The 24,792-nt window shown below is 39.3% G+C and overlaps 1 protein-coding gene across 9 annotated transcripts in view; it reads left to right on the forward strand.

The window, feature by feature from the left end:
* MAP2K5 (mitogen-activated protein kinase kinase 5) overlaps positions 1–24,792 on the forward strand; it is a 316,347-nt gene that overhangs the window by 32,947 nt on the left and 258,608 nt on the right. For all 9 annotated transcript variants that reach the window (XR_008380627.1, XR_008380628.1, XM_053594066.1 and 6 more), the window contains exons 4-6: positions 14,635–14,704; positions 19,421–19,461; positions 20,382–20,449. Coding sequence is in view for 7 of the 9 variants with exons in the window: in XM_053594066.1 (XP_053450041.1) it covers positions 14,635–14,704; positions 19,421–19,461; positions 20,382–20,449 (179 nt within the window). In the remaining 2 variants the exon portion in view is untranslated. The remainder of the gene's footprint in view (positions 1–14,634; positions 14,705–19,420; positions 19,462–20,381; positions 20,450–24,792) is intronic.

Here is a 24,792-nt window from a genome sequence, read left to right on the forward strand (position 1 = left end):
TCTCAAACTTCTGACCTCAAACAGTTCTCTCACCTTGGCCTCCCCGAGTGCTAGGATTACAGGCGACTCACTGCACCCAGCCAACTATTCTCTTTCTTTATACACACCATTTTCCCCATTGTGGGAAGAATATGGGATGAGTTTTATTGTAATGACTCATATTATGGCAAAGACGTGTGTTTTAGTGGAATATTAGTATTTCCTTTGCTATACTTGACCATAGTGTACCTTGTGAGACATTGGGTACCATGAGGCAAAAATACTTTTTTATCTCTGGAGCACCTTGTAAATTGGGATACAATTGGCTTTATCCTAGTGTGGATAACTTGCAGATTGCCTCTAAAATCTACTCTACTCAAGTAGAGTTGTAAGGGGACATTGGAAATCTGATCCCACTCCTATTTTACAATGGAGGCCCAGTGAGATCAGATTCATAGGTCAGTTAGGGGTCACATGGCTAATTCAAGGGAAGGTCTGGGCATAGACCCCCAATCTCTTCACTCCTGGTTGTTTTAATGTTTTGGTATTTATTGAGGTCTTGATGAGAAAGCTTTGCAAATGCTACTGTTTTAGTGATTGTAAAAAATAATGCTTTTTACTAGAATGTCAGTGTACTGACATTCTGAGTTTCATTAGGAATGTAAAAAATACTCTGTGGTCAGCTGAAGTTTTAAAGATTTTGCCCTTACCTAGAAGACTGTGTTTAACGACAAAATTTGTTGCCCATTTACGAGTTGCATGTTAATAGCCTCAGGGCCTTTGCTAGTAGGAAGTTTTCTTTAAAGAGTAAAAAGATTGAAAGCTCATTTTCCACATGATGCTTTCAAATATGGCCCATATTAAAGAGGTCCTACTTTTTTTTTTTTTTTTTTTTTTTTAGACAGAATCTCCCTCTCTTGCCTGGCTAGAGTGCAGTAACATTGTCATAGCTCACTACAGCCTCAAATTCCCAGGCTTAATCTTCCTGCCTCTGCCTCCTGAGTAGCTGGGACTACAGGTATGTGTCATCTTACTTGGCTGATTTTTCTGTTTTATTTTATTTTTTATAGAGACAGGGTCTTGCTGGTTTCAAACTCGTGGCCTCATGGAATCCATCCTCCCACCTTAGCCTGCCCAAGTGCTGGGATTACATGCGTTACCCATTTTGCCTGGCCATAGATCCTATTTTGAATTTACTTTGCAGGTGGCAAAATCAGCTCAGCTTTCAGTGAACAGTTAGTCTCCTAATTCCTTGCAGTTTAGCCAAACCACTGATAGTACAGTATATTCCTAAGGAAAGGTAGAGAAATGATAAAAAGAATAAGAACAGGAAACTGAAGGGAATACATTATTTTGGAAATTAGTTTATTTAATCAAATAATGACATGCTCTAAGCTGTAAGTAAAATTTTTGTTTGTTTTCTCATCCTAGTCAAAGGATAAAACTTTTTCCCCCAGAGGCAGATCATTTCAGCTGTCTTCCCTGTGTTATCTGGGACATTTGGATGCCCTTGAAATAGTGATAAAAATGTCATATCCCCTTATTTAGCCCCTGTTGTGATTTATCTTGGGTCATGTTTGGTATCAAGGAGACAAGCGTACTCTAATTTGGGTTTGAACAAGAGGTTTGTAATACGGTTCTTAAAAGCAAAGGAAAAGATGAACATGAGCAGGCTTTGGCCTTGGTGGCACAAGTGTACTCTGGGGACTGCTGGAACAGGTGCTTTGGCCCATGTTGTCATTAATGTGGCTCTGCTCCTAGTTCAGCTTCATCTCTGTGGAAGGCTCACATAGCCTATTTATAACAGAATGTCCCATTTGGCTTGCTGTCTGTATAACTTGATGGTCTGGTTCTATTTAAGTGGAAAGTTTCCTGAAGCTACTATTAAATCTTCTCCTGGTTTAGAGGTATAGCAGAATTGCTGCAGGCTAGAAATCAGGTGAAAAGGTCAGTTGAGATTATTAAAAGGATTTGTTGGCCTGAGTGGTGGATCACTCCTCTAATCCCAACCCTCTGAGAGGCTGAGAAGGTGGGATCTCTAGAGTTCAGGAGTTTGAGACCAGCTTGAGCAAGAGTGAGACCCCCATCTCTACTTAAAAATAGAAAAATTAGCTGGGTGTTGTGGTGGGCTCCTATGGTCCCAGCTACTTGGGAGGCTGAGGCAAGAGGCACACTTGAACCCAGGAGTCTGAGGTTGTTGTAAGCTAGGCTGGTACCACAGCACTCTAGCCTGGGGCAACAGAATTATGTTATTTCTCAAAAAAAAAAAAAAAGATTTGTTCTGTAAAAGTTGGATTCAGTCAGAAGGTTGCACTCAAAGATTGAGAGAGGCACATGTGGCCACACAGCCACGAGTCCCCACCCCTGATAGAGACACTACCTTAGACTGACCTTGGTGATGACTCTGAAAGCTTTAGCTGAAATGATACTACAAGTTTCTGACCTATTGCTAAAATTTAAACTCCTCTGCCAACACACATTATCTGAAACTTAGGTTGAATTTCATCTGCTATTGGCTGCCCAAACTTCTATTAAGAACATATAGAGCTTCCTAAAGTCCTTTACGGTTTTATCTAAATGGTATTATCATTAAACTTGGTCAACTTCCTGTCATTTTGACTTCCAAATCATTAATGAATACATCTATCCAATCACATAAGCCTGTAAACAGACCCCAGAGTTGTTCCCTGTTGACCTTTACACTGAAAGACTTTTACCCATATGTGGACCCTTGGAAGAGTCACTTAAGGAAGAGTTTGTACACATTGTAGTGTTTTTGTGGCAGGGACATTGAGTTATCAGGGAGTCAGGGGACCTGAGTCAGGTAAGTAAACGTAGCTGTTAATTTGGTGTTCAAAATAGATTGGCTTCGTATGTTATTTTTCACTACTGGGGCAGTTGTGTACTCTGTGAGAGGCCAGCATCACAAAGGAAAAATTTCTTAATGTAGAATGTAAGAAATAATTGAAAGAAGGTACAACTGATGACACATTAAGTAGCGTTGCAATTGAATTTGTGGCCATTTGACAGAATTAAGATTGTTGGGTTCTTCAGTGGGAAAACTAATAAATTAGCTATGGACTACAAATAGTTGCTTGGTTTATTGATTATTGCTGTAATTACTGACTGAGCTACATATAATGGAGTATGCTTGCCATATTGACAAAACAGGAATTTGAAAATTTTATTGTTAGTAAGAAAAATTCAGCATGAGAATTCCTTATAAGTGAAATACCATACCAATTATGTTGTCTGTTAAAAGGAATACTAACAAGAGATTTAGGAAAACTGTCCTGTTATAAATGTATAGAGGGATAATAAATAGGCCTGATATTTCTTGTATGTGAGACTTGCTCCTGAGTAAGTTAGGAGATCTGACCAATGAGAGTAGTTATCCTGTCTGCTTTATTCCTGCCTGCCTCCTTCCTGTGAACCTTTGTGGAACACTCATCTTTTGCTAGGTATCATATGGCAGTGATTTCTTAGGTTTTTGGAGGCATGGCCTTTTGAAAATCTGAGGAATATTGTTCATTCTTTTCCCAGAAAATTCACATAATACATTTCACATGTTTTAGGAGCTTCAAGGATCTCCTGAAGGCCATATAGATCCCAGGTTATTACCTGTCTGCCATAAGTATTAAGACATGGACCCTGCCATTGATGAGCTTTCAGAAGAGAAATAGACAGTGTTTCCCATAATACTGTTTTATTATTGACGGTACTGTTATAATTGAGGGAAAGAAGGGGATGCTGGCTCAGTCTCAAGAAGCCAATTAGTTAATTTCTCCCTTTGTACTTGGTCCAAATATCTCAGTGATCTTGTTTAGCAGATTTAATGGTGTCACCTTATTGTCACAAACTTTTTTTTTTGAGACAGAGTCTTACTATGTTGCCCTCAGTAGAGTGCTGTGATGTCACAGCTCACAGCAACCTCAAACTCTTGGGCTTAAGCGATTCTTTTGTCTCAGCCTCCCAAGTAGCTGGGAATACAGGTGCCTGCCACAGTGCCTGGCTATTTTTTTGTTGTAGTTGTCATTGTTGTTTGGCAGGGTTCGAACCTGCCAGTCCTAGGGTATGTGGCTGGGGCCTGAGCTGCTGAGCTACAGGTTCCGAGCCACGAACATTTTTCTTTTATGTGCTCTTGCTTAGAGGTAGGTGTAGGCAATTCATAGCACAATTCCTTATTTCAAGATTTTTTTAATGTACTTATAAGTTATCCCATATACTAGCTCCTTTAGTTTTGATCTTCTTAACACCTTTATAAGATGAGCAAGGTAGATATTTTCCCCAGTTTTACAGCAGAGGATACTGAGGTACAAGCACTTTTGTGTCTTTATTGCGGTCACACAGCTAGTGAATAGAGAGTTGGGACTTCAGATCACCCAGTTACTCACTGATTTATTCCCCAATTCATACAGCCAGTTTTTCACAGAGCAATTATTTATTGGATAGCAGTTCTCTGGCCAAGTGCTATGTGAGGTGCAGGAGTACAATGAACATATCACTCCCACCCTTAAGGAGCTCATGGTCCTGTCCAGGAGATTAGAAACAGTTCATTGTAGAGAGACAAGAAAACTCATAATTACTGGGCAGAGTGATAAGCAGTGTAATATGCATAAGCACAAAGGAGCACTGAATCTAGCTTTGGGGACTGAGAAGGCTTTCTGAAGGGGGGTTTGTCCCGGTGGAGTAAGCTAGGAAAAGCTTCTTGGGAAGGGCGTTTGGGGCAGAGGGAACAGTGGTAAATAGGCTTAGAGATATCCAATAGCTACAAAATTCACTGTCTTCTTAGTGTGGATCGTTTTCCAGGATAGATCATATGCTGGGCCATAAAACAAGTCAAAAAATTAAACCACAGTGGAATAAAATGAGAATTAATAACATGGTGAATGTTGGAAATTAATAACATGGTGAATGTTGGAAATTAAACAGTATGCTCCTGAATGGCCAATGGGTCAGTAAAGAGATTAAGAAAGAAATTAAGGGGCGGCGCCTGTGGCTCAGTGAGCAGGGCGCTGGCCCCATATACTGAGGGTGGTGGGTTCAAACCCAGCCCCAGCCAAACTGCAACCAAAAAATAGCCAGGCGTTGTGGCGGGCGCCTGTAGTCCCAGCTACTTGGGAGGCTGAGTCAAGAGAATCGCCTAAGCCCAAGGATTTGGAGGTTGCTGTGAGCTGTGTGACGCCACGGCACTCTACCGAGGGCAATAAAGTGAAACTCTGTCTCTACAAAAAAAAAAAAAAAAGAAAGAAATTAAGGCTCAGTGCCTGTGGCTCAAGCAGCTAAGGCGCCAGCCACGCACACCTGAGCTGGCAGGTTCGAATCCAGCCCAGCCCGCCAAACAACAATGATGGCTGCAACCAAAAAATAGCCAGGCATTGTGGTGGGCACCTGTAGTCCCAGCTACTTGGGAGGTGGAGGCAGGAGAATCACTTGAGCCCAGGAGTTAGAGGTTGCAGTGAGCTGTGATGCCACAGCACTCTACCCAGGGCGACAGCTTGAGGCTCTGTCTAAAAAAAAAAAAAAAAAAAAAAGAAGAAATTAAAAGATTTTCGAATGAAAATCTTCTAGGAAAACCTAGAAGAAATGGATGGATAAAATTATAGACACATATAACCTGTCAGACTGAACTAGGAAGAAATCCAAAACCTGAATAAACCAATAACAAGTAACAGGATACAAGCGTTAATAAAAAATCTCTCTTCAAAGAAAACCCTAGGATGCAGTGGCTTCTGAATTCTACCAAGCATTCAAAGAAGTATACCAATCCTGCTTAAACTACTCCAAAAAAATTGAGGAGGAGGGGGTTCTCCCAGACTCATTCTGTGAGGCCTTATCACCCTGATACCCAAATCAAAGACACACCAAAAAAAGAAAACTGTAGGCCAATATCTCTGATGAACATAGATGCAAAAATCCTTAACAAAATACTAGCAAAATGACTCCAACAACACATTAAAAAGATTATTCATCGTGATCAAATGGGATTCATCCAGGGGATGTGAGGATGATTCAAAATAAGCAAATCAATCAGTGTGGTACGTCATATCAGCAGAATGAAGGACAAAAACCATCCAGTGCTTTCAACTGATACTGAGAAGCATTCAATAAAATTCAACATCCCTTCATGATAAAATCTCTCAAAAAACTGGGTATTGAAAGAACTTACCTCACCATGTTAAAAACCAACCCACAGCGATCATCATAGTGAATGGGGAAAAACTAAAAACCTTTCCTTTAAGATGTGGAACAAGGCAAGAATACCCATTTTACCACTGTTATTCAACATAGTACTGGAAGTTCTAGTTCAAGTTAGGGCAGCCTGACAAAGAAGTAAAGGGCTTCCAAATTGGAGAGGAAGAAGTCAAATTATCCTTGTTTGCAGAAGACATGATCTTATATGTAAAGAAACCTAAAATCTCCACCAGAAACTATTAGAACTGATAAACAGGCTTGGCGCCTGTAGCTCAGCGGCTAGGGCGCCAGCCACATACACCAGAGCTGGTGAGTTGGAATCCAGCCCGGGCCTGCTAAACAATAATGACAACTACAGCCAAGGCAGGGCGTTGTGGCAGATGCCTGTAAGTCCCAGCTACTTGGGAGGCTGAGGCAAGATAATTGCTTAAGTCTAAGAGTTGGAGGATGCTTGAGCTGTGACCCCACCCAACTCTACCCGGGGAGACATAGTGAGACTCTGTCTCAAAAAAAAAAAAAAAAAAAAAAAAAACAACTGATAAACAAATTCAGTAAAGTTGCAGGATACAAAGTCAGCATATAAATGTCAGTAGCATTTCTATATGCCAACAGTAAACTGAAAAAGAAACCAAGAAAATAATCCCATTTACAGTAGCTACAAATAAAATACCTAGGAGTACACTTAACCAAAGAAGTGAACGGTTGCTCTAATGAAAATTACAAAACGGGACTAGGTGCAGTGGCACCTGCCTGAATTCCTAGCACTCTAGGAGGCTAAAGCAGGTAGATTGCTTGAGCTCAAGAGTTCTAGATCAGTCTGAGCAAGAAGTGAGAACTCCGTCTCTAAAAGTAGCTGGGCATTGTGGTGAGCACCTGTAATCCCAACTACTAGGGAGGTTGAGGCAAGAGGATTGCTTGAGCCCAAGAGTTTGAGGTTGCTGTGAGCTATAATGCCATGGCACTCTACCTAGGGCAACAGAGTAAGACTCTGCCTCAAAAACAACAACAGCAACAACAAAAACCAATAATAGCCAAAGCTATTCTGAATAAAAAGAACAAAATTAAAGGAATCACATTACCTGACTTCAAATTATACTACAGAGCTGTAGTAACCAAAACCACATGATACGGGTATAAAAACAGACACATAGACCAATGGAACAGCATGGAGGATGCAGAAATACATCCACACATGTATAGTGAACTTATCTTTGACATAGGTGCCAAAAACATACAGAGGGGGGGAAAGGACAGTCTCTTCAATAAATGGTGCTGTGAAAATTGTGTATCCATATGCACAAGAATGAAACTAAACTGCACTCTCTTGTCATATACAAAAAATCCAATAAAAATGAATTAAAGACTTAAATCTAAGACATGAAACTAAAAAGAAAACTTTGTGAAAGTGCTTTACGACATTGGTCTAGGTCCCCAAAGCCCTAACCGAACCAAAATTGGACAAATAGGATTACATCTAAGTAAAAAGCTTCTGCATGGGCAAAGGAAACAATCTGCAGAGCGAAGAGACAGTCTACAATGGGAGAAAATATTTGTAAACTATCATCTGACAAAAGATTAATAACTAGAATATATAAGGAGCTCCAACAACTTGTTTGGAAAAAAATCAAATCTGATTAAAAAATGAGCAATGGTATCTATGGAGAACATTAAGAGAAAAGACAAAAAAAGTTAAAAATGAGCAAAGGATCTGAATAGACATGTCTCAAAAGAAGACATAGAAATGGCCAACAGGTATAGGAAAAAAAGTTTAACATCATTTGTCATCAGAAAAATGCAAATCAAAGCTACAGTAAGATATTATCTCACCCCGGTTAAAATGACTTTTGTCAGAAAGACAGGCAACAGCTAGTGCTGGCAAAGATTTGGAGAAAGGGAGACCCTAGTGTACCATTGCAGCATAGTCACAGTCGCCAAGATAAGGAATCAACCTAAGTGTCCATCAACAGATGAAAGGTCAGAGCAAATTGTGCTGTATATACACAATGGAATATTAGATAGCTACAAAAGAACGAAATCCTGCCATTTGCACCCATATGAATAGAGCTGGAGGATATTATGTTAAATGAAATAAGTCAAATACAGAAAGACAAATCTCTCACTTTCTCCTGTGTGGAAGCTAAATATTAAAAACAATGAATCTTATGGAGACAAGAGGGTAGAATAAGGGTTAACAGAGGCTAGGAATGGTAGTGGGGTGGTGGGGGAAGGATAAAATGGAGATGGGTAATGGATGGAAAATATGGTTAATTAGAAAGAATGAGCAATATTTGATAGTACAACCAAGTGACTATAAACAACAGTAAGTTAGGGTATACTTTAAGATAACTAAAAGAGAGGAATTGGTATATTTCTTTTTTTTTTTTTTGTAGAGACAGAGTCTCACTTTATGGCCCTCGGTAGAGTGCCGTGGCCTCACACAGCTCACAGCAACCTCCAACTCCTGGGCTTAAGCGATTCTCTTGCCTCGGCCTCCCGAGTAGCTGGGACTACAGGCGCCCGCCACAAGGCCCGGCTATTTTTTGTTGCAGTTTGGCTGGGGCCAGGTTTGAACCCGCCACCCTCAGTATATGGGGCCGGTGCCTTACCGACTGAGCCACAGGCGCTGCCCAGGAATTGGTATATTTCTAACACAAAGAATTGTTAAATGCTGGAGTTGATGGACACTCCAATTACCCTGATTTGATTAGTTCACATTGTATGCCTATTTCAAAACATCACATGTACTCCTAACAATTGCAAACAAACAAAAAAACAGGCTCAGAGAGGGCGGCGCCTGTGGCTCAAAGGGGTAGGGCGCCGGCCCCATGTGCTGGAGGTGGTGGGTTCAAACCCAGCCCCTGCCAAAAACCGCAAAAAAAAGAAAAAAACAGACTCAGAGATGAAAGAGTACAGTGAATTCAGGAGGAGCTGCCTCTGATTTGACCTTTATGGACAGAACAGTAGAGGAGGGAGGGTCTCACATGATGGTGAGAGGAAGGTGGGATAGGTTATGGAGGTCCATAGCTCTAGACATACATAGGTATCCACCGAGTCATGGCCGTTTATGTGACATTATGCGGCTCTTTATGTGACATTATCACATCTTATGTCTGAAGGTTGGCCTGGGGGAGAAAATTTCTGAGGCACAGAAGACATTTAGGTGGCTGTTCATATGAGAGACAATGGTTGTCATAGGGCTGGTGAGAAATTACAGATTTGGGAAGTGGAATGTCACATTAATAAACCTGGTGATTGAATGTGGGGAGGAAGGAAAGAGGGATGGCCTGGATTATTTCCAGATTTCTGGTTTGGGAAACTGGGTCATAGGGATAGCATTTACTGAGACAGTAAACCCAGGTGGCAGAAGACTGGGGTATGAGGGAAGGTAGGAGCAAAATAGAGAATTCAGTTTTGGACCTGTTGATTTGGAGGAGGCTCTGGACAACCAGTTGGATATATTCTGAATTTTAGGAGAGAAATCTGGGGTGGAAATAAAGATTTGTGACTCATTAGCTCCTAATTAGTCTCAGTGACTCCTCCTGTAATTGAAACCTTTGAAGTGGCTTAAGTAACTTAAGGAGAGTATAAAATGAGAAGAGAAGGTTGATGAAAAACCATGGGGAACTCCAGCATTTAAAGGAAGTTGGGGAAAAACCGTTTACTGAAAGCGGAGTGGAGTGGTTGGAGAGAGAGGAAAACCAGGAGGGTTGTCAAAGAAAGAGCCACGGGTCAAGCACAGATGTCTTTGTCCTGCTTCAGGACATGGCCTGACCTATACAGGGTGTGAGGCCTTTCCACCAACTCAGGAGTCTATCCAGTAACCCAGACTATTTAGCTGAGTCTGGTCTCTAACTCCTGAGCTCAAGCGATCTACCTGCCTAGGCCTCCCAGAGTCTAGGATTGCAGGTGTGAACCACTGTGTCCAGCCTAGTTCAATGTTTTGAGGTGTGAGATACATGAGATAACCTACCTTTGAGGTCTTCAACAGTAAGCATATATTTTATGCTCTGAATACATGGACTAGAATGAAAGGAATATTTTTATTTGTTTACTGATAAGCTGTTTGCTTCAGCTGTTAAAAAGAGGTGATGATACTTCCAGAATGGGATAGGGTTGTGAGAAATTAAATGAATAAACATAGATATGTGGTACTGAGCCTAACATACATAGGTATCCACTGAGTCATGGCTGTTTATCTCTTTTTCTGTCTCTCTTCTCTCTGTTTCTTAATAGAGAACTTGTGCTTTGTAAAATTAAACTGTGATGTTTTTGATAATGGCAGATTTCCATGAAGAAAAGAATGTTTAATTATTGATTGAATTGTGCTGTTAGAATTAGAATTAGGTTCATAAAAAACAGGAACACTGATAAACTTGCAAACAAAACAAAGCCAAAAATTGTACTTGTTATCCCCTTGTTGAATTCTGCCCTGTGTTTCACATTAATTAGATTTTTGGATAACTATGCTAAATTTTGTCACATCCTTATTAAAATTGTTTAAGGATTTTGAAGAACATCTCAGAGGGACTCTGAAACTAATCTGAGTCTGGTACTGGAGATTCCATTAGCAATCGCAAAACTGATTAATCTTTTATTCAGCTTATTGATTATTGCTGCAATTACTGCATGTAACAGATTATGCATGGGACTGCAGCAGAGAACACATTCTATGACTGCTGCTGATATATTCAGTTTGAGCACAATATTTTGTACTTTTTACACAGGCATGATTATTTTTGCAAATACTGGAACACTGTTGCAGACAAAAAGTGCAGTGCTTGATATTGTTTCAATATTAGGTTCACTTTTTAATTTCCCAACTAACAATGCATTATAGTTTACAAAGTGCTTTCATTAATTCTAGGGCTGCAGTTTAATCTTTGAGCCGTATAGTAACTCCGTGGAAGAGTAGACATTTTTACTCTCATTTGAAGGAAACTAATATTCACAATGATTGAAGGCTGCATTAAGTTAACGAGTGGCAGACTCAAAATTCAACCCCATTTCAATCAATAAATATTTATGGGACACTATATGTAGAGTTTTGTGTTAGGGGTAATAAAAGCCAGGATGGGATTATAGAGGTGAGGATAAAGAAGTTATTTGGATAACTTCAAGTAATGATTTCATTAATGTTACGATGGTCACTTTGTTACTTCTCGGTAAGTGTCTTGGTGTAAGAAGGGGTTTTTGTTTCTTTGTGTTTTGTTTTTAATCTAGTAGAAGTATTTATCATCACTACTTATAACTATTTAGAATGAAATTGGAGATAATCCCTAAATAAAGGAGATAACTCCTAATAAAGAAGACTATATTTAAAAAGGCACAGAGAAGATCAGAATCTAAAAACAAATTGGTTTGTAGTTTATTAATTGCTGTCTTATCTGTTTTCTGTGTGAATCCCACAGCTGTCCTCTGGTGGATCCCATCTTCATTTTACAAATGAATAATGTGAGGCCCAGTGACCATTTCCTCCCTGAGGTCAGATGCTAGGAGGTGGCTAGTGAGGAGATGCTGAGATCTGAGCACTCTGACTCCTCGAAGTGCCTTGCTGGTCTCACTGCATAGCATAGGCCTTGTAGCCTTTAGGGCCACTTTGTGCCAGGAGGTGCTGTGCATGGTCCTGAGTCTTATCTTTGTTCCATGAGGAATGCTGCATAGGCAGCAACTTTAGCTTCTACACCTGGTGCCATGGTGGTGGCCACCTGGCCCTCCTGGACCTGTTCCTCAGGGGATACTTGGGCCCACACGGTTGAGTTCATCACTCTTTACAGCATGTCCTTGCTGGTAGAATACTTTGCTATGGGGAACACAGACTCCCCATTAATACAAACACAGATTAAACTCAGTATTTCAGCAAGAGAAAATAAATATACTTGGCTTTGAAAGACATGTCAAAAACAAACAAAAAACATAATTAATTGCTTTAAAGACTGGTAAATGGCATATTTAATATCATTACTGTGACTGTGTTAATCTTAGTATAAAGAGATGTTTATAAACTGCTTTAAAATTCTCACAATGATTATAAAAGTATGAGGTCTGACAGTTCATGAACTCATCCTAGAAAAAGTACAACATACCTCATTGCTGAATATTACTTCTGTCAACAAATGGCCAAGGAGAGTATTTTGAAGGTGACCGTAATGATATTCAGCAGTGAGGTATGTAGCACTTTTTCTAGGATGAATTTGTGAACTTAATTGTCAGACCTTGTATATATAGTTTGCTCATTGATTTGGCACAGACCTAAAATGAAAGGGAAACTTTTTATTTATTTATTTTGGGAGGTAAATAAATAAAACTGGAAAACAGGTCAATTTCATGCATGCAAGGTTTTATAGTAGGAGAAAAATGCATTGCACCTGTTCTGACCCTTTACATTTGAGGTTATTTGTTTTCAAACTTGACCCCAAGCACCAGTTTTAGACAACTCTATAATTAATTTGTTAGATAAAGCATAAGGATATTTTATTTGTCTTGATTTCTAGGACTGTGGCAAAGTAGTAACTGAAATTACTAACCTATTGTATGTAGCAGTTAATTAAAGAAAAGCATTAACTATAGGAGAACACCACCACTGCTGTTGTCTTGTATCAGTACAAAAAGGCAGTAATTTTTTTGACAGCCACTGATTGGAAAGTTGCTTGCAGCCTTCCAGAAGCAAGGGGGTACATGCTGTGGATCAATAACCGGCAAATTTCCCATTAAAAAGAATACCTGAGCAATGTTCCAAATAGCCACTGGCGTCTTAATTTTCCATGGAAACCTCAAATACTTGTGTGCTGAGGACAAGTCATTTTCGGACAATTTTTCCAGACTACTTGTTAACAGTTATTGGTGTCCCAAAAGGTTGACAGCCTACATGATTGATATTTCATTTACTTGTCATCACTGTTTGAGTAATGGCGAGTGCTGTATTTCTGGTGGTTTTAGAAACAGAATCTCCTGAAAGACATTTGCCTTAATATGTATTCCAGAGATTGTGTTGCATATGTTTATGCTGTATGTATATGTGGTTTTAGGTCCAGAGAAGGAGACAATCACTTTCCTTTACAGTTTGAAAGCTTTTGGAGAGCAGGGTATACACTTAGCTATTAAAAAATCCACTTTCACTTTATTTGTTAATAGGCAAAGAACCTTAAGACTTGTTATCTTGTGATTTCTAAGATGATATAGAATTTTATAGTTTTCCTTTATTTCTAAGGGAAAAAAGCCTTGGTCTTATAATAATTTTAACATACATAAATGCAGTGGGAAGATATATAGTTATCTTTTAAAAAGAAACTTTTTTATAATGTCAGCAAATCTTGATCATCAAGGAGGAATTTCCTAAAAATGTGGTGGTTAAATAATACACATGTGTTTTGAATATAGAAACAGTAAGGACAAAAGGGAGTTCTGCTCTTTGATAGCCCCTGAAAACATAAAATTAGCACTTTTCTTTTTCTTTCTTTCTTTCTTTTTTTTTTTTTTTTGTAGTTTTTGGCTGGGGCCAGGTTTGAACCTGCCACCTCTGATATATGGGGCCGGCGCCCTACTCCTTTGAGCTACAGACACTGCTCCCCCAAATTAAAACTTTTCATTGTCAGTATTTTTCCACCAAGAACATCAGTTTGTTGTGTCAAACATTGTAAGAAGTAAGAGTGTAAAAGCCATCTCCAAGTTAGGCGGACGTATACTTACCAGCTAGTATATTAAGGAATGTGAGAATCAGACCACAGTGTAACCTACTGAGTAATTTGTGTTTATGAAGGACTGTGAAAGCTTTTTCATTTAGAACATTATTTTTTGTGAATTTTATAGTGAAATTTGAACTGTACTTTTTACCATATTACTCCTGTCATCTTTGGATGAGTCATATCTTGATTGCTGGTTCTAGTCTCTCTGGTTTAGATTTTTTTTTTTTTTTTTTTTTTTTTCAGTTTTTGGCCAGGGCCAGGTTTGAACCCACCACCTGTAGTATATGGGGCTGGCGTCCTACTCCTTGAGCCACAGGCACCACCCTTGGTTTAGATTTCTATTATTCATGCATTATATATGAATAATATTTGATTAACTGACATGTAGGTCCAAGCCAGATGTAAAGCTTCTTCACTTTGCTTTGCAAGATCCAGAGAAAAAGAACAAGAGGCCAGTTTAAGACATTTCTATTAAAATGTTTTATCTGTCATTTTAAATACTTATCATTTAAAAATATCCCTTAGAAATGAATATAGATTCTTAATCAACCCTTTTTATTCTTAAAGATAATTGGCAGTGTGAAGGGTAACACTGTACTAGACTTACGAAGCTGAATATTCACTATAGTCATTTTGATGTGCAAATAGGGGGAAAGTATTCTCCAGGCTGATATGTGTATACCAGCAATTTACAAAGTACTATGAATTAAACAATCCATAAGTGTCTGTTCCAGTATTCATACATACTGAGTAATCTTTTTCTGTAATCTCTTTGCAGTATTATTCCACAGTAATGGAACAGCAAGTAAATGGACAGTTAATAGAGCCTCTGCAGATATTTCCAAGAGGTAATGTTGAGCAAATTCTAATCAACAATGATTATTTCAGTAAACTGTTTCATCAACAGTTATGTTTTCCAAAGGTTTAAATGCACATAACATGATGTTTAGCTCTTAATTTGAAAAAACAAAAGAAGTATTCATTATCATGGGAATTGCAAGCTATATTATAGTGATGACAGATACAATATCTAATTTACTAGAGTAAATTAAACTAACTAGATTGTTTTTTGTTTTTGAAGTATATACTTACATTAGCTTAAAGAACTCTTTGGGGGTCCACATGATGTCTAAACCACAGCAAATGAATGACTTTAATTTTGGATATTTATAAATTGTGGCTCCTAATGGTAGCCATTGAGAAGAAAGCTTTCAGATAGTACAGAAGCTAAGATTTTCTGAGGGGTTTTAGGAAAGAAATTTTGGTGGAATGTCTGTGCTTGGTTTTTTGAAGAGGTATTTTCTAAATAATAGAAAATCTCTAAATGGAAATTTTATTGTTGAATCTTCAAAAATATGAGCTGATAAGAGTGAGTCTTGGTGAATCAGCTGGTTAGATAATTTTCTTTTTCCCTGTTCCCTTAAAATTTGAATAATGGTGAAAAAGAACTGTTAATTATATAAGCCATTAAGTCTTTCACCGGTTATACATTGCCCCACTTGGAATCCATGTTTTCTAACTAATGGAAGAGATAAGGAAATTCTCTAAGTAACCCTTCTAGAAATAACTTAATTGAAATAATTAAAAGTTAAACTTACCTTCGTTAACTGATACTGTACAAATAATCATGGTATCGAGTTTTCCAATTAAACATTCTAGACTTTCATTACCTATAACTCTGAAGTTTGAATGGCTCAATTAACCAGTAGGCTCCTACTTGCACTGATAAAGTCTCCAAAGGCCTCTGGTTTGGCCAATTCTGTAAGATCTGGGTTCAAGAACAATATTGCTCCTCCATATGTGTGGGCAGCAGAATTAGGAGTGCTTATTATGTTATTAAAGACTTATTAAATGCTAAATAAATAGCATGGGGTAATTTAGGACCCATGATAGTCCAAAACAGGAATTATGATCTTTCTAATTCTATTGTACTTAGAGACTAAATACTAACCAAGGGGGAGAAAAAAGGACAAAAGAAAAAGAAATGTTGTTATTCCCCTGTATTAGGCCAGTAACAAGGATGCAGATTTTTTTTTACCGTTTGCAATGACTGGAGAATTTGGGCATGTTTCAAAATTGTTTTTCCACAAGGAGTAGTTTTTTATAAGCTGAAAATTTCTATTAATTTCTTCCCTACTTGAGAGCATTATAGTTTTGATATAGCAAACCCTAGTGCAGTATCCTGGGGAATTCTAGTTCCAATGTTGTGGGTCTTCATTTTCCCTTTCAATAAAATGTTTACTTCTCTTCATCTGAAATCTTTTCCAGTTCTGTTTTTCTTTCATTTTATGAGAGTCCATGGCATACTGACTGGTCATACCATTGTGCTCACTCTGTGATGATGACAACCAAGGAATCAGAAACAGACAGAAACTCTGATCTCTAACATCAGCATCTGACTTACACCTCAACTGGCTTCTCAAATCTTTTTTTTTTTTTTTTGAGACAGAGTTTTACTTTGTCCCCTTTCATAGAGTGCTGTGGTGTCATAACTCACAGCAACCTCCAACTCTTTGGCTGAAGTGATCCTGTTGTCTCCGCCTCCTGAGTAGTTGGGACTACAGGTGCCCACCATAACACCCGGCTATTTTTTTTTTTTTTTTTTTTTTTTTTTTTTTTTTTTTTGTGGCTTTTGGCCGGGGCTGGGCTTGAACCAGCTGCCTCCAGCATATGGGACCAGCGCCCTACTCCTTGAGCCACAGGCGCTGCCCAACACCCGGCTATTTTTTTAGAGATGGGATCTTGTTCTGGCTCAGGCTGGTCTCGAACTCATGAGCTCAGGCAATCCACCTGCCTTGGCCTCTCAGAGTGCTAGGATTATAAGTGTGAGCCACAATGCCCAGACTAATAACAACCATTTGTATGCATCTGCTCTGTTCAGGCACTAAAACTGCTTACGTGTCATCATTTTTATCTTCCCAATGGTTCTGCCTGTTAGGTATTATCTCTTCCATTTCTTAGATGAGAATATTGAGGTTCAGAGAGGTTAAGTAACTTGACAGTCATATAACTTATAAGTGCTTAATATTCCTTTGTGTAAGAATTTAATTTCAATTATAGTTTGCTTAAAGCAGAAGGGCATGTAAATTAAAATGTTAGTAAAACATGCATGGGATGTTTTTTTTTTTTTATTTGTAGAGACAGAGTCTCACTTTATGGCCCTTGGTGGAGTGCCGTGGCCTCACACAGCTCACAGCAACCTCCAACTCCTGGGCTTAAGCGATTCTCCTGCCTCAGCTTCCCGAGTAGCTGGGACTACAGGCACCCGCCACAATGCCCGGCTATTTTTTGGTTGCAGTTTGGCTGGGGCCGGGTTTGAACCCGTCACCCTCGGTATATGGGGCCGGCGCCTTACCGACTTAGCCACAGGCGCCGCCCATGCATGGGATGTTTTAGAGGGCTTGGTTTAGAGATAGGGAGAAGAGTTTATTATGGGGAGAGGATACTTAAAGGAAGAAAATATTATGAGGTGGTAGTGTCACACGTAGTCCTAACACAAAACCTACCAGGTGGTAATTATTAAATACTATCTTTCCAAGCCAAATTTTAAAAATTCAGAATATGAAAGACTCACTCTTCCTATCTTTGTGGGTTTTTGTATGCTGTGGTACAGCTGTTTCTTGTTTTTTGTAGTCTTTTGCTTTTTGCTATCTATCTACATGAATGTAGATGTTATATGAAGATAAGTGAGATTATACAAATTTATACAATCAGGGTATAGACATGTTTGGTGTATTAACTGGGTCAACCTAGTTAGAGGCCCTTAGGCCTTGGATTTCTTGGTTAAGCCCCATGTTAAGAAGACTCTTTAGAATGAACAAGTAGGAAGGATGAGAGAAAATGATTCGGTTCTAATAACATATGTTTTCCTCATTCTAAGTAGCATAGTTACCTTGGATAATAACTCCCAGCTATGGCTAAGCCCTCTCTGTTGTTAAAAGAATGTTAAATAATAAATAGGAACATTTACTAGCTTTATGTTAACTTCTGACTACATAACTTTAGGAAGTATGACGTTATTAGGTTTTTAAAAATACTATTTAGATTTCTAGTTATAAAGATTTGAGAAGCCAGTTGAGGTGTGAGGCAGATTTTAAGGTTAGAGATAGGAGTTTCTATCTGATTCCTTGGTTAGCCACTTTCTTCAAATGAAGTTTATGAGTACACTGGTTACTTCAGTGGAAATGTTTTAAAAGTGTAGGAAGTGTTCATGGTCTCTCAAGGACCAGGCATCAAGTGTACTTGACTGTTATTTTGTTCAAATAACCTTGGCTTCCCAGAGTCCTAGGATTATAGGTGTGAGCTAGCAGACATGGCCTGGTGTCTTAATTTTAATATGTTTTTTTAAAATTAAATCATAGCTGTGTACATTAATGCAACCATGGAGTACCATGCGGTGGTTTTATATACAATTTGAAATATTTTCATCACACTGGTTAACATAGCCTTTCTGGCTTTTTCTTAGTTATTGTGTTAAAACGTTTATATTCTACATTTAGTAAGTTTCACATGTAAGATGTACCATGGGTGTGGTCCCACCAATTATCCTCCTTCCACCCATCCTCCCCCTTCCCAATTTTAATATGTTTTAAAAAAGACAATTAAAAATCCTTTATTAAGGTTTACTTATATATTTTCTAGAAAAATAATTTCGAATATATTTGAAATATACAAAATGAAAGCAACTGATGTACTTTGTAATTATTACCCACATCATCTTATTAAACAGCTCTATTTATTGTTGTCAGAAACACAGGAAAAATACATGTACATTTGAGAAAGGAACAAAAATCAAATTCATCCTTCCCCAAACAATCAATCAAAATTGACAGTTTCTTAACATACATTGTGTAGGGCCACTGTAGTTTTCAAATGGAACTAGGGAGGCTTTTGTATTTTTAACATTTGATGAAGAAAAAGCATTTGCTGAATTTGAAAAGTACTAACCTATAACTCAAGATGGTGTCAGGAAATTAATATTATTTTTCTTGGTACTGCTTTATTATTAGAACTAAATATTAGCAGATGTCAAGATTTGTAAGCTGTAATAAAATTAGTTGTATATCTGTATCTTAATAAATTTGATTGCTTGTGGCTTGAAAGCTAGTATTCAAACTTTAATATTTTATCTTAGAATCATAGCAATCTTTCTGGCATTAAAAGATCCTTGACCCATCCCATTGCCCCCTCAGAAAACCCTAGCTATTTTCAAAGTAGTTTGAGTGATAGCAGATACACAATGTAACAGAGTGAGGACAGATTGCAGAAATTTGAATTATGGAAGGAATGTAATCATTTTAGCTCAGTTAACTTGATTTTTATATGTTTTAAGCAGAAATTAGAATTTATATGAGGTGGTGTCAGAAAGCTCTTTGCATTTATAAATGCTCAGTCCTGCAAGTTAAAACCTTGGTTCATAATTTCTTTGGGTCTTGGGAGCCACTTTTCAATCATTTCTCTCTGCTAATTTTGGTGTCACCCTCATTTCTTTTTAAACGATTCATTTTGAGCAAATTTGTAAATGGCCCTGATGTGTTCTACAATTTAGTCAATTACTGTTTCAGCCTGCAAGCCTCCTGGGGAACGGAACATACATGGCCTGAAGGTACGAATTTCAATAATTGTTTCAGTAAAGTTAGATGGATTTGTAATGCTGTGTTCCACTTATTGAAATGTCAAATAAAACTGCACTTTCTCTAGCTTTGACAAGCGATCCTTTTTTTTTTATTTTTATGGGAGGTGGAGGGGGATTCATCTGAGGTATTTGCTCAATATGCGTCTGTATTTGGATATGGGGGTTTTGATGCTGTACTTTTAATTAGTGAGATTGTTTTGTTGGTCAGTTTCTTTAGGATGATCATGAATACTGCTGTCCACAATGGTTTACTTGAGTGAAAGAATAGACTTTATTTCAGGGATTAAGCACATAAGCATATTGTACCTGGTCTATTCCCTTCTTCTTTTTGACACAGTTACACTAGAAACATATATCTAGTTAATGTCTTTTTATTGTTCTTTGTATTTTGAATTCTGGATTTCTGCTTAGGGCTTCATGTCTGAAAGAAATGCTGGCTTTTATACTAGGCTCAAATATTTTATAGTCGATTATTTGGATCTCATTTTTTAGTGAATAAGAAACATTCTACATAGAATGTTCTGCTTGGTTGTAGAGCTGGGAGGATATTATAACCTGTGGTTCACTACTAATCCTTGGTTATATTCTTAATGTACTTTTTGAAAGTACTGTTTTGTATATGTTCTAGACAGTGAAATTAATTTTTTCCTTATTTTTCCTTTCTTCATTGCTATTTAAGTATTTGAATAATGACAGGAAAAGAGTATTATGTAATATACGAGTTATATGGTTCTGTAACCTATATACTGAATAGACTCCAACTGTAGATCTGTCTAGCAACAAGCTAATTAACCTCCGTAGGGAAATGAGAAATTTGTGGCAAATTATAGGTTAATTAGAACTGTGTCCTCAGAACACAAGACTGATCAGGATTCTTTCTTTACTTGTAGGTGAATACCCGGGCTGGACCCTCTCAACACAGCAGCCCAGCAATCTCGGATTCACTTCCAAGCAATAGGTGAGAGCAAGCAAGCTAGTGAAGTGTGGGCCTGGCATGGTAATCTGCGGAGTTGCGGATAGGGTTGTGAGGAAGGGGCTTGTCTGATGACCTTTCTTTTTTATAAGATCAAAAGTGTATGTGGCTAAAAAGAAATTAGATCAGATAATTCTAGCTATATATTGATCAAAGAGTAAAGGACTTCACATAGAAGGGTGAAATTAGAGATGTTAAAATATCCTTATGTTCAACCCCCTAATTTCAGCATTTCCAACTTCACTTCAGTCCAGTTTTTCTTTTTCTTTCTTTCTTTTTTTTTTTTAGAGACAGAGTCTCACTTTGTTGCCCTTGGTAGAGTGCTGTGGCGTCACAGCTCACAGCAACCTCCAACTCCTGGGCTTAGGGGATTCTCTTGCCTCAGCCTCCCGAGTAGCTGGGGCTACAGGTGCCCACCACAATGCCTGGCTATTTTTTTGTTGCAGTTTGGCTGGGACTGGGTTTGAACCTGCCACCCTTGGTATATGGGGCCGGTGCCTTACTCACTGAGCTAGAGGTGCTGCCCTTCAATCCAGTTTTTCTCCTGGACAGAAGCTTCTGGTGAAAGCTGCCTCTAGTCAGCCATCTTGCCCGCTTACCTTGTGAGATGTTAAAATACTAATTTTGATCTGTGGAATGGTTCTCCGTCAATCTCCAGATCATATAGAAAATTCATGCCTCGGGTTTTACTATTTCTTGCCTTTGATGATCTGTTTCATCATTTGCAAAATGCTTTATTTTTTGCATCTTTTGACAGTGCCATCATCCACTAGCATCTTCACCAGAATGATACAGGGAATCAGTAAAGTGGGGAAATTGAAATTGACCAGTAGTATCTTTGGTGTGCGGGGTATTGGAGCTATTATACAGGGAAGATAAGTTTCATTAATTTATGCTAATATTGTTGGGGTGGATGGAGCAACCTGCTTAAGCTGGTAGAATTCTAGGACATTTTGCTTATATATTCAGTTATTCAGCCAGTAAACATCCTATGACTGTACTTGAAGGGGACGCTATGAATGTGACTGTTCCATGTGTATGTATGCACACTGGTAACTGAAAAGCCAACCGAACTAGAAAACCCTTTCGTTCTCTGTTGAGGGTTTTTCTGGGTTTGGGGCTTCAGCCAATGTATTTCTGGGTTTAGGGCTTTAGCCAGTATTTATAAAGTGATGCCCTTTATTGGCTGAGGTGTAGTTCAGTGTTCTACTTTACCTTAAGTATCTCTGCCTCCCGTCTTAACCCACACTATTGGTTTTTGGCCCAGGGGCTTTGCTGTCTTTACAAGTCTCCATGCCTCTTCCGCAAAGTCACTTTCCTGATTGCTTTTTTATGATGTCAGTGTTATTACCCACCAAATTCCCTGCTATGAGCACACATCTCTTAAAGTATGTTTCCTTTTTAAATAATTTATTCTGTCTTAAAATAAAGTGAGTCTAGTTATTCACCAGTGGATCATCTACCTTATGGTAATGAGGGGTAGATGTTTTCAACAAAGGGTGTGGCCTTGCCGGGAGGTACTTTGCAGCGGTTCTCTCCATGCGTGTTGCACAAGTGAGCGTGGCCCAGTAGGATGGAGGCACTCGTGCTAAGGAGCACTTGCTACACTCATTTTGAAGAAGGTAGGGCATTTCATTATTACCACTATTTCCAGGACAAGTGTAATCCACACAGACTGATTGTGACCCCAGAGGAAGAACAAGGACTTTCCTTGGTGGTTTAGGTTAAATTTTATTATGGTATAAAAAGTAGTATTGAGTTGAAAAGATGAGAAGACAGAGGCGGTAATTCTCCCAGATTTGGTTTTAACAACATTGAGTGAATTAGTGTTTTTTTTTTTTTAGAGACAGAGTCTCACTGTACCGCCCTCGGGTAGAGTGCCTTGGCGTTACACGGCTCACAGCAACCTCTAACTCTTGGGCTTACACGATTCTCTTGCCTCAGCCTCCCGAGCAGCTGGGACTACAGGCGCCCGCCACAACGCCCGGCTATTTTTTGGTTGCAGTTTGGCCAGGGCTGGGTTTGAACCTGCCACCCTCGGCATATGGGGCCGACGCCCTACTCACTGAGCCACAGACGTCGCCCTGAGTGAATTAGTTTTTTAATACAAAAATTATATTCACAGAGTGTTATAAAGTTCTTAGGTTGGACAGAAGTTCAGAGACCATCTGATGATTCAGTGGTGCTCAGCCTTTTTGTCTGTGGCAACTTCCCTTAGGAATGTGTATTTTCTTAAATAGTAATGATAGTTGCTCCAGGAATGATTCTTCTAATGAGAGGAAAGTAATTTGAAAAAGCCCTGTACATGATATATGCCACCCTAGGTTGGCCATGGTCTATGCCCCAGGTTGATAACTAATCAACAGGTGTTTATTGAGAGCCTCCTGTCCGTTAGGTACTGTCCTACACAACAGAAACAGTGTGATCCTTGTCCTCTGAAGCTCATCATCTAATGGGTGTACAGACAAAAAAAGTATACAAATAATTATGCTTTACAGTTAGTGTGATGAAGGGAATAAAGCAGGATGTGAGAAGAGTGAACACTGTGCAGGAATATGTTTAGATTTAGAGTGGGTCCTGAGGGACGGCTCTCTGGGGAGAGCAATGCTTCCATCTAGATTTGAAGACTGGAAGGACCTGCTCATGTCACGTGCAGAGAAGGACACCCCAGACAGACAGAGGCATGTCGGTGAAGGCCCCCCCCAAGGTGGAAAAGGAGCTCAACATGTTTGTTAATCTGCTAATTTGGCTGGAGCCCAGACAGGGGTCCTAAGTGCGGCAGGGCTGTGGGGAGATGAAGGAGAACAATAGGAGTGATAGGAGATAAGTAGGTAGGCTGGAGTCAGAGTGTGTGAGGCCAGGGAGGCCCTGTAGCTTTGCATTTTCCCCTCAGTGCACTAGTGAGCCGTTGGAGTGTTTTCTATAGGAGAGTGCCATGGTAGTCTCTGTATTTGTAAGATCCTCTGCTTGTGGTATAGAGAACAAGTAGGAGAAACACTGAGCTAATCCTACCCTCCTTTAGTGCTTGATTTCAGGGTCCTTGACAAATATTCATCCAGATGTTCTCAAGCATCTCTGTGGGAGAAGCATCTCTGTGGGAGGAATGCACTTTATTGTCCAAGGCAGCACTTTCTGTTTTCCTTTAGCTACATCTTAGAAAGCTCTTCATTGTGAGTGGGATTTGTCATCCTTTAGCACCCGTTGGTGAAAATTCAGTTTAGTCCTTAGAATGCGCTGTTTCCTCTTCAAGGTGCAGTCATCTTTCCTCCGAACATACTGCATCTTCTAGCCTTCCTGCCCTAGTGAGTTCTTACCCATCCATCCATTAACTCTGGATCACCTACCAGTCCTCTGTCACTGCTCCTGGGCCTTCCTCAGCCCCACACCCCTGCAGCCGTAGGTTCTACCATCTGAGTAGCTTTGAGGCTGTCTGCTTTCTAGCGCTGTTGCTGTGCAGGTCAGACTGCCCACATCACTGCCACACCCTCATGATAGTTTCCTCCCGCCAGTCTTGCCCCATTTCAGTCCCTCCTCCATGCTGCAGCTGGAGTGATCTTGCTAATGCACAGTTCTGAGCCATCATTCCCTACTCGAAAACTCCTTACTGCTCTTCACCCATTAAGGATAAAGTGCACCCTTCACAGCAGGTGAGCAGTGGCCTTTCACATGTGGGTGCTCTGCCCACTCCAGCTTGCTGGCTTGCCACTTTCCCCTTCCCACCTGACATTCCAGAATTGCTGATGGTGCCCTGAATGGATCACTTTCCCCTCACCTGTGGACCTGCACATACACTGCTGCCTCTTTTCTGTTTTCCTCCTTGTCTCATCCCCACCTTCACCTTCACCTTGATCATCCTGGAGGACCAAATTATCTTTGCTGAAAATTGTTCCTGATTGTTCCCCACCTCCCCAGTCTATCCCAGGTATCCTTTCTATGAATTTCTGTAATCCTCCCATACTTCCTTTTATTGTATCAGTGAGCATATTGTGCAAAGGCAGTGACAGTAGCATATTCATTGTTGAAGTCCTAGTTCCTAGCGTGATGCCGAGCATGTGCGTGATAGGCAGTCACGAATGAATGAATGAATATGCTTATACACCCTTTAAATCTTGTCTCTGGATCAAATTCTCTCAACTCATTCATCTTTACTGATATGACATTATTTCTAGTCTCCTCATCCTTTTACTCTTCTTTGGATATCTCAATGTCCCTCTTCAGATGTCATTCCCAAGTTACATTTGCCTCACATTTAAATTATAAAATGTTTTTTAAAAGTGATTTTTGGATAACTCAAGTCACTATGACAATGATGAATGAAATACTGAGTA

This window comes from Nycticebus coucang, chromosome 6 (assembly GCF_027406575.1).
Source record: "Nycticebus coucang isolate mNycCou1 chromosome 6, mNycCou1.pri, whole genome shotgun sequence".
NCBI classification, from domain to species: domain Eukaryota; kingdom Metazoa; phylum Chordata; class Mammalia; order Primates; family Lorisidae; genus Nycticebus; species Nycticebus coucang.